Genomic DNA, 16,069 nt, shown 5'->3' with positions numbered 1-16,069 from the left:
AAGGTCCTTCTAAAATATTACGCGGGAGCACGTCCGCGTGGAGTATGCATTTCAAAACTGAGGATGTTTAGGCCTACATCTCATATCACCTGCTGAAATGTTCCTATTAATATATTTCTCTTTCAAATGTGCATTCTGATTAATAAATAAATTTAATCTGCTGCAGTCATTTTCGTCTTCTCATTAACAATGTCTTTCTCATCATATTTTATACCTGTTTACACTAAAATACATTTTAAATAAACCCCCTTACAAAATGAACCATGGATTTACTATAGTAAATGTAGTAACCATGTTATATTTTTATTTTTTCCGTGGACTGATTTCCATTTGTATTGCCATAGTTTTACTACACATACCGTGGTTAATTTTCATAAGAGCGGTATTAAAATTGATGAATGAATGCGCAGGCGTTGCCTTAAAGAAATAACAATGTTGAACATTTTAGCTAATTAATCTTAGACAGTATAATGCGTTGACAGCGTGATTTGAGTATTAATTAAGAATTTCGGCATAAACGTGAATTACACACAGTGAAATGACTGTGAATGAAAAATGACAGAATAAAGACTAAAATTTAATACAAATGAATAAACATGTTGATTCTGATCTTATTCATCAGGTCTCACACACGCATGTCACGCATGTTTTTGAGCCATGGGTTTCTCAGATCGGTACGTTCGATTAAAACTACAAGTTCCGTTGCGTTTGGAAAATTCTGTGCACAGTGATCATCAGAATATTTCTTCGCCTGTCTCTGAAAATGTCCGGAGTTTGAAATCATCCTGCAGATGCTCATTTTAACAGGCTTTTATTCAACTAGTGATTACAGCATATTGAAAATATACATAACCGGAAGAATTACACTGCTTCGACAAGCGCTTCCGGTGTTCAATTCCGGCGTGATAAAGGTCCATTAACCGGTAGAAATTTGTCAACCGATAGAGATTTTGGTCTATCGTCTTAATCGCGATTGGGATCACGTGACGTTGCACGTTACGTAACCACGCAGTACACATTCACTTCGACAATGGAAGAAGACGTGCAGCAGCGGTGAGTTCGCTTACATGTGACGAAACCAACAACGAGGAGATTGTAAAGAAAAAAGGTGCATCGTCTGTGGTGTGGAATTGGTTTGGGTATAGGAAAAGTGATACGAATGAGACGAACGTGATTTGCAAGGTATGCAAGAGCACTGTTTTAGCAAGCGGTGGAAACACGTCAAACCTTTTCTATCATCTCAAATCCAAGCATCCAAACGAATATGGCCAAAGTCAAAAAATGCGGCAAACCTCAGCCCACTCATCTACATCATCACAGAGCGCTTGCAAGCCCAAAAATCCCGTACAAACTTCCTTAACGGCGTCTTTCGCAAATGCAATTCCCTACAACAAGAAATCTCAAAGATGGTTAGACATAACGCGTGCTATTACAACGCACATTTGCAAAGACATGGCACCTATTCACACAGTTGAAAAGGAGGGGTTTAAAGCTTTGGTGAAAACACTGGATGCGAGATACGTAATGCCAAGCCGCAAATATTTTCACCAAGTGGAGTTGCCAAGTTTATACATGTCTTGCCGTAGCGAAGTGGAAAATGAGCTTCGTGATGTCGCTCACTTCGCAACGACTACAGATCTGTGGACGAGCCGCTCAACGCAGCCAGATATGAGTCTGACGATACACTTGCAGTAAACAGTATGGTTGTTTTTTAACTTAAAGTAATGCTGCAATTCGCAGTTTAAATAAAATTACATTATATAAAACAGTTTCTTTGTGTTTGAATTTTTATTTATGCATTTTCAGATACAAATTACTATATTGTGATATATATCGTTATCGAGGTAGAAAATTGCTTCTACCGTGATAGAAGATTTTGGTTATATCGCCCACCCCTAATTCAGTGTATAAGTTCATGACAAATTGTCACATCTATCTTGTTTAGCTCCTGAAGGACAATCTCTTTAAACGCCCTTCAGTGGGAGACTGTATATAGTCATTGATAAAGCACAACTCCCTCACACCTTTAGCACTCATGCATCCATATGTAAGAGCATTACTACCACTGAACTTCACTGTGGGAAGCAGGACCTTCTCACTGTACTCCTCGAGCAACACCATATGATTTTGGATGCTGTTAGATCTGAAATGATTGACTTAGTCTCATGAGACCAGAGTATGGATTCCCAGAGGTCTATATTTAGTAAATACATGCCTTGCAAAAGCCTAAATGAGTTTATTTTGCGTTGGTTATATTAGGTAATTTTGGTGTGGACAAAGTCCAAGCAATGCCACTTCTGCACATCTTACTGTATGAGATGAAACTCAATCTTTTGGTAAATTTTTTTTCCAAGTCTGAGACACTTGCTCCCGCTCTTTTTCTAGCAAAATAAATCGCTTATGTTAAATGAAAGCTTAAAGTGAAGGCTTGATTATTTCGGGGGCCATTGTTTTGAGTGTTACTTTTGCTTTATTTTCACATTTAAAACAACAATTTGGCATTCCTCTTGGATTATTGTCCTCTTTTGTGCTAAGAAATAAGTCTTCTGACATTTCCCTCTCAAGTGCTTCAACTGTTGTCAGCCTTAAGTCTGAGCATGATTCAGTGAGTTATATAACACGTTTAATTGTCAAGAAATTACTCATCCTTAAATGTTTTGGTTCAACATTTTTGCCTGTGCATCAATTTTCATAGTTTTATTTTCTAGCTTTCAAGAGGGTGTACTCATTTTTTGCAAAACAATTTTATTTTACTGAATAATTCTGACATTATTTTTTGGTAAGAGATCAAACTGACTTGCTGGAACATTATATCACTGTGTGTGTGTGTGTGTGTGTGTGACCCTGGACAATATACAGGTGCATCTCAAAAAATTAGAATATAGTAAAAAGTTCATTTTTTGTTTGTAACTTATTTCGAAAAGTGAAACTTTCATATATTCTAGATTCATTACATGTAAACATTTCAAAAGTTTTTTTTGTTTTAATTTTGATGAAAAGAGCTTACAGCTCATGAAAGTCAAAAATCCAGTATCTCAAAATATTAGAATATTTACATTTGAGTTTCATTAAATGTCCATCCCTACAGTATAAATTCCAGGTCTCTTGTTCTTTGAAACCACAATAATGGAAAAGACTGCTGGCTTGGCAATGGTCTAGAAGACAATCACTGACATCCTCCACAAAGAGAGTAAGTCACAGAAGGTCATTACTGAAAGGGGTTGCTCTTTACAGAGTGCTGTATCAAAGCATATTAAATGCAAAGTTGACTGGAAGGAAGAAATTGGGTAGGAAGAGGTGCACATGCAACAAGGATGGTCGCAAGCTTGAGAAAACTGTCAAGCAAAGCTGATTCAAACACTTGGGAGAGCTTCACAAGGAGTAGAATGAAGCTGGAGTCAGTGTATCAAGAGTCACCATGCCCAGACGTCTTCAGGAAAAGGGCTACCAAGCCACTTCTGAAACAGAAACAACATCAGAAGCATCTTACTTGGGCTAAGGAGAAAATGAACTGTTGCTGAGTGGTCCAAAGTCCTCTTTTCAGATAAAAGTAAATTTTGAATTTCATGTTCCAGAAATCAAGGAAGACTGGAGAGGCACAGAATCCAAACTGCTTGAAGTCCAGTGTGAAGTTTCTAAAGTCAGTGATAATTTAGGGTGCCGTGACGTCTGCTGGTGTTGGTCCACTGTGTTTTATCAAGTCCAAAGTCAATGCAGCCATCTACCAGGAGATTTTGGAGCCTTTTATGCTTCCATCTGCTGACAAGCTTTATAGAGATGCTGATTTCCTTTCCCACAGTGCCAAAACCACTTCCAAGTGGTTTGCTGACCATGATGTTACTGTGCTTGATTGGCCAGCCATCATGCCTGACCTGAACCCATTGAGAATCTATGGGATATTTTCAAGAGAAAGATGAGATGCAATCGATTCAACAATATACAGATGATCTGAAGGTTCAGTAGTGCCTCAGCAGTGCCACAGGCTGATCGCTTCCATGCCACACCTCACTGATGCTGTAATTCGTGCTACGAGCAAGTAATTTGCTGTAATTTGTTCTGCCGACCAAGTATTGAGTGCATAAATAAACATACTTTAAAGAACTTGAACTTTTCTGTTTTGTAAATCTGTTTTTTGATTGACCTTAGGAAATATTCTAATATTTTGAGATACCGGATTTTTAACGTTTATGAGCTGTAAGCTCTGATCATCAAAATGAAAAACAAAAAAACTTTTGAAATGTTTCACTTTACATGTTATGAATCTAGAATATATTAAAGTTTCAGTTTTTGAAATAAGTTACCAAAAAAAAGAGAACTTTTTCATGATATTCTAATTTTTGGAGATGCACCTGTACTGTAGGACAATATTTGTCCAAGATACAACTTTTGAAAATCTGGAATCGAAGTATCTTTATGGAGCATGATCTTTACTTAATATCCTAATGATTTTTGGCATGAAGGAAAAATCAATAATTTTGACCCATACAATGTATTGTTGGCTATTGCTACAAATATACCTGTGCTACTTATGACTGGTTTTGTGGTCCAGGGTTATATATATATATTTAGAGGTGTTTTGAAAAAGGTTGATCCAGGGTTATCTGTTGTTTTTAAAGGCTGACACATGCATAGGGAAAAATGGTGAATGATGACAAATTGTAACACCAATCTCTAAAAATATTTGATAAAATTAATTTAAAAAATGATGATATCCAAGCATGTAAATGTGTAAAATAATACACATTTTTTTTCTGGCTAAATGTTGCTCTAATTAAAGCATATATAAAGTAAAACTTGCAAACTAGCTTACTAACATCACTAGTTATATCAAGATTCTTATTGAAGACATACTAGTGTTACATAAAATGTATTCTTTTAGAGCAGGGGTGCCCAAACTCGGTCCTGGAGGACCAGTGTCCTTCAGAGTTTAGCTCCAACCACAATTAGACACACCTGAACCAGCTAATCAAGCTCTTACTAGGCTTACTAGAAAGTTCCCAGCAGTTGTGTTGAGGCAAGTTGGAGCTAAACTCTGCAGGACACCAGACCTAAAAAAAAACAGTTTTAGAGGATTGTTATGTGCTATTTAAATATAAAATGTGACCCTGAAGTCTCTATAAGTATATGTAGGAAGTCTCATATGCTCACCAAAGCTGCATTTAATCACAATATTACTGTTTTTTAGGGCTGCCTTCAACTATTTTTCAGGTGGACTAGTAGTCGTTCATATCAAGCATTATTAAAAAACCATGTACATCATCATAATAAGCCTTTAATTGCCTACATAGCCTAAAAAGCGCTCAAGGGCACACAAAAATAGCTTGCAATAGCGCACCGGCAGATATAATAATTATGTCAGGGAACACTGTTTCGGTGACACTGACTTGTCATCTCCGCAGTAGTGGATATGCCTGTATGCATGTTTAATATGGATTACACAATCGGAGAATATTTGCTTTCTGTTTGAATTGGTTCATTTAAAAGTAGACATTGAACTCTCTATAGATACATTTTTCATGTCTGTAAGTCAAGTATACACAGAGTCTTGAAGTTTCGCACTCAAGTTCACAGAGACCCAGACAGCACAGTTATTTTACAAAAGCGCGTTTTGTTGTTATTCAGGTGCACACAAATAAACGTAGAGTCTTTACAGATTCGAAAGATGTATTATTTTTATCTGTATGAGCAAAAATGACGGAGTATTTTAAGTGCATGTGAGTGCACCGGCAACAGCTGGAAAATCAGCATCACTGATGGTTAAAAGTTCAGTGCAACTAAATTTGTAATGTCTCTGTCATTGAGGCAGGGCTCTACGCTTACTTTTCTTGTGCTTCACTTGTGCACCTAACTTAAATTTAGAAACACAATCAAATTTTTAGGAGCACCTTCTAATCAATAATCAAAAAATCTGATCAAAAAATTAGCTTCCCATTACAAGGTGATATTTGACTGCTTAAAGTGATTTACAGGGGAATTTAGTTTTTACCTTTGTAATGGCATGTTTCTAACTTTATTATAAGTATGTAAGCTTTTATGAAAATTAAACCTTTTATTAAAATGTATGTTTTATAACCTTTTTAAAATTTCTAATTAAAACAACAGAATAAGAGCAAGTACAATAAGAATATTGAAAATCAGTATTAACTAAATTAATTTGTACTACAGAAGTAGCACAGAATAACACAAAAGTGGCTTGTAGGTGTATTTTCATGTTTAATGGTACTCAGAGGTTGCATGAGTGCAATAAAATTCATAAATTCATGTTGAGATTAATGTTTTAAATATAAAATACAGAAATACTGAATGATTTAAATAACTGAAAAGATAAAATTGCAACTAAAACTGCCAGTAGGTGGCAGCAAGTCACTAATTTAATTACTGAATCATTCATTCATTTGATTTGTTCAAATGGATGATTCATTCAGGAATAAAGCCTTTACGAATGAGAATTTGAATCATTGACTCACTAGATTTGTTTAAAAACTCAAATTTATTCATAAACAAAACACTGCTGTGTTTAGAGATGCAAAGCAGCTCAGTTGTGACTTGTTTCAAACTATTTTTGACTAGGAAACCAGCCAATAGTGTTATAGTCAGACAATGTAAGTCACTTAATATTAAGTTCTTGTTTATTTAACTGTTGTATTAAATCAATATCTCATTTACAAAATCAAAATCTCATTTAAAAGCTGCGACTCATCTTAGTTCATTACATCTCACAAAATTCCATTATAATCAACGCGGCTCTCTACACTGCACAATCAGTCTCTTATTTACACTCTCTCTAAACTTTGTTTATGAAAGGATTGATGAGATATGTCTGTGATGCATTACTCAGTGTTGCAAAAACACGTAGAAACCTTTGAAGCTCCCCCCAGAGCAAACACAAATATGCTGATCGGGTCAGTCACACATGGTGCTCCTAAATATTTTTTCATAGTCGCACGCAGTGCTTTTTGTCGCAAATGCAACTGAAATAGCCACACTGTAGAGCCCTGAGACTGATTTGATTTGTTCAAGGCTTTGTGACCGTTATCTCTCTGCATCCCATCACAGCCCAGTGCGGAGAGCATGGCGTCTCTGTGCCTGAGTCAGCAGCGCTGTGTGAAGGCCTCCATCGCGTCGCAGTGGCAGCTGGCCGAGGCGCAGAACCAGCTCTGCGGTTTGGAGCTCCACAGCTCAGAGTCTGTGGAGCAGGAGCACGCCAGAGCCCTGGCCTCCTCCGCAGAGCTCTCACAGACCGAACAGGAGTGGAGACATAAAGAGAGGATGCTGGGACGGAGCCCCACTCTGTGTCCCGAGTCCAGCCGGGATGTGTTTGACAAGGTATCTCATATCAGCACTCTAGAAAAGTCATTTGGTGTTCATGTCATACTTATCAATGCATTGTAAGATACATTCCACTGAGCTCTGAGTCTAAAAATAAAGCATACAACAGAATTTCCCCTTTAGAGGCCTATGATGATTTCGGAATGGCAGATGTCCTTGGACAAAATCTGAATTTAGCACACTAATAATTGTTCATGTGTAGATTGCTGATGCCCCTTTTCTTGTTGTTTCCTAGAGTATCATAAACAGTTCACAGTCTTGGCCTAATGAGTCAGATCACGATAAGAACATAAGCTTCGTCCAGCGTAATGAACAACTCTTGAAACATTTTGGTAAGTCATGAAGCTTGATTTAAATGTCTGTCAATGGAGGTTCATTTTAATAGAGCTTGTTATCTGTGTTCTGATTGGACAGGTATGTTAAGGAGGTGGGATGATAGTCAGCGCTTTCTAGCAGAGTACCACCACCTCATCTGTGAAGAAACGGCCAATTACCTGATCCTGTGGTGCTTCCGTCTACAGGGAGAACAGGTGAGTGCTCTTTCTGGTCATGTTCAGAATAAAATACTATTTCTGTTGTATGTATACTGTGTCCCTACGTGACCTACTGCTGATACTGAAAGTCTGGATGTTCTGCAGAAAGAGGCCTTAATGGAGCAGGTGGCTCATCAGGCAGTCGTCATGCAGTTTATTCTGGAAATGGCTCGCAACTCTCAGCAAGACCCAAGAGGCTGTTTCCGTCAGTTCTTTCAGAAAGCCAAAGTAAGACTCACATCTGCAGTGTACTGCAATGCTGCAGAGATCACGTTCAACCACTGCTGCACTTTTCACATCTATTAGTGTACCTGAGTTATTTAGCCAGTGAGATACAATAAAGTAAAAATAGTCCTCATGTTATATGCAAAAATGCACTACTGGTCAAAGGTTTGGACCAAATTAGGTTTTTTTTTGTTTTTAATGTTTTTGAAGGAATGCTCACCAAGGCTGAATTTATTTGATCAAAAATACAATAAAAATAGTAATATTATGAAATATTATTACAATTTAAAATAGCTGTTTTCTATCGTGATGTATTGTAAAATGTAATTTATTCCTGTGACGAAAAGCTGAATTTTCATAATTTCTTCAGTCTTCAGAAATCATTCAAATATGCTGATATGCTGCTCATTTATTAGCAGTTATTACTGGTGCTCAATTAATAATGATTCTCATTATTAACGTTGAAAACCGTTGCTACTGCTTAACATTTTTGGAAGCTATTTTAATGATTCTTTGGTGAAATAGAAGTCTTTTGTAACATTATTAATGTCAGTATAATGCAAAATAATTGTATTTATTAATTTTTTTTTAATGAAAAATTTACCCCTATTACTTTTTTACTATTCAACTTTTGAATGGTAGTATATTGCGATTTCTATAGAAATATGAAGCAGCACAACTGTTTTCAACATTAATTATAATCAGAAATGTTTTTTGAACAGCAAATCAGCATATTACAGGGCTCTTCGCATACTTTTCTTTTTAGGAGCACTTGTGCTCCTAACTTAAAAAATTTAGGAGCACAGTCCAAATTTTAGGAGCACTTTCTATCAATAATCAAACAAATTGTTAACCATGTTAAAGTGATTTACAGTGGAATTTTGTTTTTACCTTTGTAATGGCATTTTTTTTTAACTTTATTAAAAGTATGTCATCTATTATGTCAATTTTTTTATTGTTATATTTTATAAGCTTTTTAAAATGTCTAATTAAAACAACAGAATAAGAACAAGTAGAATAAGAATAAGTTACCAATCAAATGAAATCAGTTTTAATTAACAAAATTAATTTGTACTACAAGGATGGCACAGATGAACACAAAAGTGGCTTGTAGGTGTATTTTCATGTCTAATGAGGCTCAGAGGTGGCATGAGTGCAATCAAATTCATAAATTCATGTTGAGATTAATTTTTTAAATATAAAATTTTGAATATAGAAATATTACATGATTTAAATAACTGAAAAGATAAATGAAACTAAAACTGCCAGTAGGTGACAGCAACTGATTTAATTACTGAATCATTCATTCATTTGATTCGTTCAAACGGCTGATTCATTCAGGAATAAAGCAAGTGACTGTCTTTATGAATGGAAAATTGAATCATTGACTCACTAGATTCGTTTAAAAACATGTTCATTCATAAACAAAACACTGCTGTTTAAATTGAGATGTGCAGCGGCTCAGTTGTGACTTGTTTCAAACTATTTTTGATGACTTAATAGTGCAAAATCAGGCAATAGTGTTATAGTCAGACAATGTAAGTCACTTAATATTAACTTCTTTGTTTGTTTGTTGTATTAAATCAATATCTCATTTAGAAACTCCCTTAAAAATCATTAAAAGCTGTCAGTCGTATTAGTTCATTGCGATCTCACAAAGATACTGAATAAAGCAAAAGCTCTCTACACTGCACAATCAATCTCTTATTTACACTCTCTACACTTTGTTAATGAAAGGAATGGTAACATATGTCTGTGATACAGTACTCAACATTGCAAAAACACGTAGAAACTTTTGAAGCTTCCCTCAGCACAAACACAAATATGTTGATCGGGTCAGTCGCTCTAGTGCTTATAAATATTTTTCCATAGTCGCACGCAGTAGTTTTCAGTCACAAATGGTCCCACTGTAGAGCCCTGTATTAGAATGATTTCTGAAGGAATGATGCTGAAAATTCAGCTTTACTTCACAGAAATAAATTACATTTTAACATATTAAAATAAAAAAATGAGCAGAAAAACTTTTAAAACCTTTAAAATATCAAATGTCTTACCTTGTAATAATATTTCACGATATTACTGGTTTTACAGTAGTCAGAGTGAGTGTTATGCAATAATGTCAGTGACCACTAGAGAGAGACATGGCATAACTGACAGCCTGAGGCCAGGAAACTAAGCAATATGAACACAGAAGAAATTCATGTCATATGATAAACCTAACTCAGATTTTACTGAATGCATTTTGATTAATTTTCTTGTTTTGCTCTTGTTTCTTAAGGCAGGGCAGGAGGGATACTTGGACGTCTTCCACACAGAACTCAGCGCCTTTAAGCAAAGGGTTAAAGAGTATACCATGAAATCAAAAGGAGAAACCCCAAAGGATACAGTGCACCAGAACACACCGCCAGGCCGTCGCCTCGACCCCAAGGAGGTTTTGGAGTCTTTGCCACCGGTAGGAAAGATAATTGAATGTCTCACTTTTATGTCCTGTAATCAAGTCATTTCGTGGTCCTCACAGACAGAAAAAAAAAATGAGTATGAAGCAACCAAAGCACAGCAAACACACTATATGCAAATTTAGCAGAGTTCACATCAACAAAAGCAGCAGATATGCACTGAATTTTATTCATAATCAGCTAATTTTAAGAACAAAGACTGCAAGAGGAGAGAGTGCAGCATCAGCATTGGAAAGATGAGTTATTCTCACTACTTTTAATGAAGATGATTGTGTGTTGAGCATCTGGGGCTTGCTTTTAGTTTCATTTGCAGCATTTTGCACATCAGCTTGCTTTAGAGATAATCCTCTACTCCTGCAATGCATGTTGGATTAGCACTGTCATATGTGATATATCTGATGTCGTGTAGCCTTGTCCAGTTTCGCCTGGAATGCATCCCAGACCACCACATCAAGTGATTTGAGCGATCGGATTTAATCTGTCTCGTCAGCATTCCGGAGGGCATTTACGCCTGGTGTTTTCACAATCGGATAGCTAGTTGATCAGAGAAAACACATGAAGTGACCAGGTGTAAACAGGCCTGTAGAAAATGATTTTGGACCAGTGAGATTTCACTGGCAGGACTTGTATGCATTGTCACACTTAATTGAGAATGAAAGAATGTTGATTAGAAATACAGTAGAGACAGTGATATTGTAAAATATTATTACAGTTTGAAATAACTGATGAAAGGTAAATTTTCAGCATCATTACTCCAGTCTTCAGGGTCACATGATCTTTCAGAAATCATTCAGATATGCTGATTTGCTGCTCCAAAAACATTTCTGATTACCAATTTTGAAAACATTCAACAATCAACTATCAGTTTTCTTTCATTAGAAATTTCAAAAGAACAGCATCTGTTTGAAATAATTTATTTTATGACTATATAAACATCTTTCAGAAAAACTCATTCTGCATGATTTATAAGCCTGTTTCCTCATGGGGACCTCACAAATGTCCCCACAAGGTCAAAATTTACATTTGGTCCCCATAACATGATAAATACCAGGTGCGCACACACACACACACACACACACACACCGAACACAAGTACGATTTTTAATGGGGTTTTTTTTTTTTTTTTTTAAGACGTTTCTTCTGCTAAAATATATTTATTCCTGTGATTTTAAAGCTTAATTTTTAGCATCATTTCTCCAGTCACATGATCCTTCAGAAATCAATCTAATATTCTGATTTGCTGCTCAAAAAATCATTTATTATTATTATGTTGAAAAGAGCTGTGTAGAATTTTTTTTCAGGTTTCTTTGATGAATATAAAGTTCAGAAGAACAGCATTTATCTGAAATAGAAATCTTTTGTAAAACTATAAATGTATTATCATCACTTTTGATCAATTTAAAGCATCCTTGCTAAATAAAAGTATTAATTTCTATAATTTCTAATAATAAGAAGAAATGTTACTTGAACAGCAAATCAGCATATTATAATAATTTCTGAAGGATCATGAGACACTGAGGACTGGAGTAATGATGCTGAAAATTTAGCTTTGATCACAGGAATAAATTACATTTTAAAATATATTCAAATAGAAATCAGATATTTTAAATTGCAAAAATATTTCACAATTTTATTTTTTTCTGTACTTTGGATCAAATAAATGCAGGGTTGGTGAGCAGAAGAGACTTCTTACAAAAAAAAAAAAACATTAAAAATCGTACTGTTCAAAAACTTTTAAATTTATATAAAATGAGTCAAATGTTGAATTTGCAGGATCTGAAAACATGCATCCAGATGCAAGATATGCAGATTCTTCAGAACGTGCTGAGCAGCATGAACCCACAGGTAATGCTGGAGCTTTATGCTGTAATTTATGCGAACGTGTCAAGCAGCACTTTATAACCACTTAGGTTTTGGTTTGATTTCTGTTCCTTATTGACTATTTTTATTGTGGTTTTAGTAGCGGTGTTATGATGCTGCTGTTGCAGTAGTTTAGCACAGGGCTCCATCTGAATCAATTCTGAATAAGAAATGATTCTTGGTTCTGAACTCTTCAATTCAGGTGTAATGTTATGGCTTTAGTGCTTGCTAAAGCAGCATTGTCTAAAGTGTAACCAAGACATTAAGGCATGTTTCAGGGACATTTAGGGGTTAAGCAAATTTTGCATGTTTTTGAACACTTCCTCCAACACTTTCACTGTGTCACCACAAAGAGAGCACATGCTCTGAACTTGACACAGACATGCTGAATGAGAGCCAAAGGACACAGGAAGATTGCATAACAGCTTTAATCTGCAAGAGCATTGCATTCATCAGAATCCAGGCTGACCTATAATCCCTCTTCCTGCCCTGTAGATCTGCATAAGAGTAGATGTGCAGATTATACCGGGATAGTTGAAGAGATAAATATATACTCAAATATTAAAATGATGCAATTTATTCATCCAAATGTTGTTCCAAACCTGTATAACTAATTTTCTTCTGTAGAGCATGAAATTAGATGTTTCGTAGAATGTTCATGCTGCTCCTTTGCGTATAATGAAAGTGAATGGGGACCAGGGACCTTCAAGCTCCAAAATGAAAAGGTTTTCACAAAAACTTTGACCTGTACAACTATTTTTTTAGCATAATAATAATTAAATGATTTCTGAAGGATCATGTGACACCGACGGCTGGAATAATGATACTGAAAATTAATATTACATTTTTAAAAATATTCAAATAGAAAACAGTTGTTTTAAAAGTTAAATATTTTACAGTTTTACTGTCTGTAGTTTTAAATTAATTACTAAAATTTTAAATGTGATTTTGGTCACCATTCACTTTTATTGTATGGAAAAGGGCAGCATTAACATTCTTTAAAGTTTCTTCTTTTGTGTCCAATGCAAGAAAGAAACTTATACAGGTTTGGACCAACATGAGTGAATTGGCTGTAGCTATCGATTATTTTAGTAATCGAGTATTCTACCGATTATTCCATTGATTAATCGAGTAATTGGATAAGAAGTCATTTTCTGTATTAAAGAGCAATACTAAATATACAAGAGAAAATAAGATAGGTCTCTTAAAATAAACAACTAATTTGTTTCCTTTTTAGAAAAATTTACATTTTTATTGCTGAAATTGCATACATTTATAACCATGAAAACTAAACCCATTTAATGAATTTATTAGCCAAATTACATTCAAAATGCAAATACTAATATATCAATTACTTGCAGTTACAAATGCATAAATAATATTTTATTTTAAACAAAACATTGAATACTGATATTTACATGTATTTTTAAAATGAAGGTACTTTAAATGTGAAATCAAAACCCCCAGTAGGTGACAGTGAGTCACTGTTAAGTAAGTGAGTCATTACGATTGAACTGAATCATTTAACGGGTGATTCATTCAAGAACGAAATACCATCATGTTGTTTAAAAACGCAAAACAGTGGTGTGGTTGTGTTTGTAATGGTTATTTGTTGGCGAAATAGAGCAAAAACAGGCAATATGCTGTCTAAAACGTAAGTCTCTTAATATTAATATCATCGAAAAATCAGTATCACATTTGTAATCATGCTCAGGCACTCTTCCTTTGATATTCTCTAACTTTCTGTGTAATCTGCCTTGATGATTTTTGTATATAGAGTTACTTTGAGGAATCATTTCTGCCCTAGAGTGAATAAAAGATGTCAGAATTTACATTTTTAGGTGAACTATATGCATTTTTAACAGCATACAGCTCACTTCCTTTTTCTCATACTGATCTGCAAGTGTTTTTTCCTGTTATATATTAATATCCTCTTTTTCTCTCGTAACAGGTGGCAGAATACCACGTGAAGCGTTGTTTGGAGGCAGGACTTTGGACGAATATACCACGAGCCTCCAAAGAAGAGAGTTCGGAAACAGACGAGTGGAGAATGATGGAGACTTAGCAGTGGAGACTATCAGTTCCTGACGAAACTTCACTAGGAAAACAGTTTTGGGTCACTGGACAGGAAAAACAAGGGCTGTGCTCAGAGACTTTTCTTTCGTATCCGTGCCTGAATGTGTGCTGCACTTTATATTTGTTTAAAAGAGAAAGTATTTTAAAAGAGATCGGGAACTGTATTTTGAGGCACTGATATTTTTGTGCACAATTCTGTTGCTAACTTTTTCTTCCGTTTTAGCATTGTGAGAAAAGGTACATACAAAGGAAAGGAAAAACTCATAGTTTGAATCTTTTTTTGCCATAAGTTGGTTTTAAAAATAATAAGATCAAGCTTTTTCCTCATGTTCTTTTTGTGTGGTTTCATATCTCCATCTTTGGATTGTAATGTGCAACGTCCACTGAACATTCAAACTCCAGCTGCTATCTGGGAACTGTTTCATGTGTCATCTGTGTGTGGACGCGGCAGATAACGGGCGGCTTCCTGCAGATAGACAAACGACACTAAGGCGAAGCAGGACCTCCCATTTTGCTATCTTCACGATGGAAATAAGACCTCATTTGCAGGTCTGGTAGTATGACATGAAAAGCAGCAATATAATGTTGTTACCTACAATGAAAGAAACTGTTCTGTGTGGCAGGTCAAGTGTGACAAATAGTGTATAGTTCACGCAAAAGTCATTATTTCTCAATCTCATGTTGCTCTAAATCTATTTGACCTGATTTGGTCCCCATTGGCTTTCATTATGTGGTCAAAAACGAGAAGCATTCTCTTCTTGCATTTTCCATTAAAGAAAGACAGTCATGTTTGGAACAAAATGAGTGCAAGTAAATAATGACCGTTTTCATTTTTGAGTGATCTATCCTAACAAATAAGACTTTCAGATGCCATTTTGCCTCACTATCAAACTGACTTGTATTGATTGCAGTAATTGCATTGAAACACCGCCGATGCTGTTTGCTTATCGCATCCAGCTAGTTTGCATTGCTTGTACTGCACAACGACCATATACAGCGAACCACATTTCGTGTAATATAAACTGATGGCTGTGATGACATTGTGCAAGTTCTTGCAATCAGATCAAATCCTCAATTAAATCTTTAGACCCACAGTATTGCTGACTTGAAATCTTTTATTTTGCAGTTTGTTGTTATTGAAGTATCTTTGTAGCATTTTATAAACGTGCTCTTTGTGTGAGGGATTCACATTGGACTACTTGCAGGTAATAAACTGGCCTAAAACGTGTGGTTTTTAGAGGGAGGAGCTTTTTTTGGTTGACAAAGCAGGGTTGAAAGAATGAAAGAAGGATCAAATGTACGATACGTGCTTTTTGGGCACGTCCACTGAACAAAAGGAACACAAGTCACTGGTCATAAAATTTAATGATCTTAATAAGTTAATATATGTGAAGTTGTTGTAAAAACAAACGTTTGAAAGCAGCTGAGAAAATATTGAAATTAGGAGACAAAGTCCTTTAAAAAAAAAAAAATTAAATGTAAATCCATTTCCTAGTCACATTTTCTTGGTTACATAAACATTACTTACACTATCAGAATAAGAAGGATTGATTTTATATTAACAATGTAATTAATATTGTGTTTATTAAA

The 16,069-nt window shown here is 35.3% G+C and overlaps 1 protein-coding gene across 2 annotated transcripts in view; it reads left to right on the top strand.

The window, feature by feature from the left end:
* Nucleotides 1-15,576, top strand: part of cdc37l1 (cell division cycle 37-like 1) — a 19,926-nt gene extending 4,350 nt beyond the window's left edge. Inside the window, exons 3-9 of one of the 2 annotated variants that reach the window (XM_051120899.1) lie at nucleotides 7,057-7,326; nucleotides 7,565-7,661; nucleotides 7,744-7,859; nucleotides 7,968-8,090; nucleotides 10,366-10,539; nucleotides 12,317-12,388; nucleotides 14,355-15,576. In XM_051120899.1, the coding sequence (XP_050976856.1) occupies nucleotides 7,057-7,326; nucleotides 7,565-7,661; nucleotides 7,744-7,859; nucleotides 7,968-8,090; nucleotides 10,366-10,539; nucleotides 12,317-12,388; nucleotides 14,355-14,468 (966 nt within the window). In that variant the 3' untranslated portion in view covers nucleotides 14,469-15,576. The remainder of the gene's footprint in view (nucleotides 1-7,056; nucleotides 7,327-7,564; nucleotides 7,662-7,743; nucleotides 7,860-7,967; nucleotides 8,091-10,365; nucleotides 10,540-12,316; nucleotides 12,389-14,354) is intronic. The other variant, XM_051120900.1, reaches the window with a different exon arrangement.
* The last annotated feature ends 493 nt before the right edge of the window (nucleotides 15,577-16,069 follow it).

Source organism: Labeo rohita, chromosome 10, assembly GCF_022985175.1.
Source record: "Labeo rohita strain BAU-BD-2019 chromosome 10, IGBB_LRoh.1.0, whole genome shotgun sequence".
Lineage (NCBI taxonomy): Eukaryota > Metazoa > Chordata > Actinopteri > Cypriniformes > Cyprinidae > Labeo > Labeo rohita.
Note: the sequence above shows the minus strand (reverse complement) of the source record. Positions and strands in the feature narration are given on the sequence as shown.